Below are 2,260 nucleotides of genomic sequence, written 5' to 3'. Positions count from 1 at the left end.
AGCAAGTGTGTGTGTGTGTACCTGGTATTCCTTGCGTCATGAGGGCCAAATGTCCCCACAAGGACAGTAATACCAGTCAATTTTGGACATTTTTTTGGTCCTCATGAGGAAACAAGCTTATAAATCATACAGAATGAAGTTTTCTGAACATGTACAAATGCCTGTAGTTTCCTGTGATTTTTTAATTTTTAAGGTTTAGATTAGGGTTAAAGTGATAGAAAATACAGTTTGTACAGTAGAAAAACCATTATGCCTATGTTAGGGTTAATGAATGAACCCATAAAAGTGCCAGACACTTCAGATCAAACTCAGTTCCTGGAGCGCTGAAGCCCTGCAGTGTTTTGTTCCAACTCTGCTCCAACACACATGCTATGTAGTTTTCAAATAAGCCATATATCAGTTTTACATTTCCAAACATTACTTTTGCAAGTCCTGTTATATTCCACCAGGTGGTTAGATCTACGCAGAGACCGAGTCGGCCCGGGATTACAGGAACAGTTCGGACTGAAGGCTAGATCCATAGAAGAACTGGCTTCTCAAAGATCTTCGAACAAACCATCTGCGAACTTTTTAAAAAGTGCACAGTACATTGGACAAAACTGTTTTAGAAGGCAAAGGGTGGAAACACCAACAGATTCTGACTTGATTTAAGTTAATAAATTAATAACTATCCATAGAATTGTTTTTGAAAACCTCCGCAGAATTATTCACAAGTGACCAACACTTTTCACAGTACTGTCATTTTCAGGTTGGTTGTTCCATGAATTTCTGTAGCTACATTTTAAGATTCAAGACTTGTTCTCACCAGTGAAAGTGCTGTCTGTCCATTCCTGGTTCTCGTTTATTCTACAGTGTGAGAGTGGAAACCCAAGCACAACACACGCCTTCATTTGGATCCTAAAGTAAGGCTTTCGTGGTCAACATGCTGCTGAAGTTCTCCAGCATGTTCTGATGCAGACTCTGAATCTCTGTCAATGAAAGGAGAATTTCATCAATCATTCAAAATACGTTTATAAAATGCTAATCACAGTAAAACACGTGTGCTCAACAGCTTGACTTGGAAGTTTGGTTCGTCATGGTGAAAATCCCTGTCTGATTAAGAGGTTAGATTGATTCTCTCAGGAAGGCTGTCTCTCTCGTCTCAAAGTGGGAGCCTCCCTTCAGGAGCCGCAGTTAATGACATGCGATTGTTTGAGCTGCGGCCTTTCCCATCCTCACAGCACAGAGAGAGGAAACAGGAAAAAGGAACTTCAACTCCCTGTTTCTGGACGGCAGACGAGAGGGTGGAGACACTGGGAGGAAAAGAAAGGGAGAGTTCATTTGTGTCCGAATCGAGGGATGTGTGCGCACTGGTTTCTCTGACAGACCGTCAGAAGATCTTCTCTGTGGATGTGGACCATGAGGCACCTGTCCTCCGTCACGCTGTGTCTGATTGGCTGCTTGATCACAGGTAACGCTGTGTTTTCATTCGCTGCTTCTCTGCTTCGTGGGACGCTCGAGGCGTCTGTGCTGCTGGTGGTTCTGACGCACATGAAGGAGCTTGAAGATAAAACAGTCCCATGTAACAATACCCAAAGCTTCTGATAACATTCAAAATTACTTTGCAAGATTATTATGGTTCACTTATTACGCCAATATGTGAAGCTAAATATCCAGGACAGAAAATTATGGAGGTGATGTTTAAACTTTTTTTAATTAGAAATAAGTATGCTTTGTTTAAATTACTCATGTTATTTTGGTAAGTGAGATGGTTTGACATTATTTTATTTTCCAAAACTAGTGGACTGAAAAATGGATGTTATGCACTTTTCTTTATTGAACTGCTCACGGGTCCTTGAGATGGTTGGGGTGCTCCTAACCCCTAAAACGTGTGTGTTTGGGAACGATAGGGGATATATTCACACGTTATATAAACGAAAATGATGGTGTATAAAATTGATTTTAAAATAGAAAATTAGACGACAAAGAATTAACTTGACGGAGTTATACAGTATATATATATATATATATGTCATGAATTCTGTCCATAGACTTCCCTAATCATTCAAGCAGAACAATAATATCAAGCCAGTGCTGTACCACTACACCCAATGATAAGAAACAAGTCATCATTAATCTTGACAGCTTTGTTTGGTTGCCTCTCTGTCTCCCTCTCTCTCTCTCACACACACACACACACACACTCTCTGTCTCCCTCTCTCTCACACACACACTCTCTGTCTTCCTCTCTCTCTCACACACACACACACACTCTCTGTCT

General features: G+C 40.7%; 1 protein-coding gene across 1 annotated transcript in view; it reads left to right on the top strand.

The window, feature by feature from the left end:
• The first annotated feature begins 1,074 nt into the window (after positions 1 to 1,074).
• Positions 1,075 to 2,260, top strand: part of LOC107721039 (tyrosine-protein kinase receptor Tie-2-like) — a 16,181-nt gene continuing 14,995 nt past the window's right edge. The window contains exon 1 of the mRNA XM_016528890.1: positions 1,075 to 1,450. Within this exon, the coding sequence (XP_016384376.1) occupies positions 1,390 to 1,450 (61 nt within the window). The 5' untranslated portion in view covers positions 1,075 to 1,389. The remainder of the gene's footprint in view (positions 1,451 to 2,260) is intronic.

This window comes from Sinocyclocheilus rhinocerous, unplaced genomic scaffold, assembly GCF_001515625.1.
Source record: "Sinocyclocheilus rhinocerous isolate Xijiao unplaced genomic scaffold, SAMN03320098_v1.1 scaffold3468, whole genome shotgun sequence".
Classification (NCBI taxonomy): Eukaryota; Metazoa; Chordata; class Actinopteri; order Cypriniformes; family Cyprinidae; genus Sinocyclocheilus; species Sinocyclocheilus rhinocerous.
This window is presented reverse-complemented; position numbering and strand designations above follow the sequence as displayed.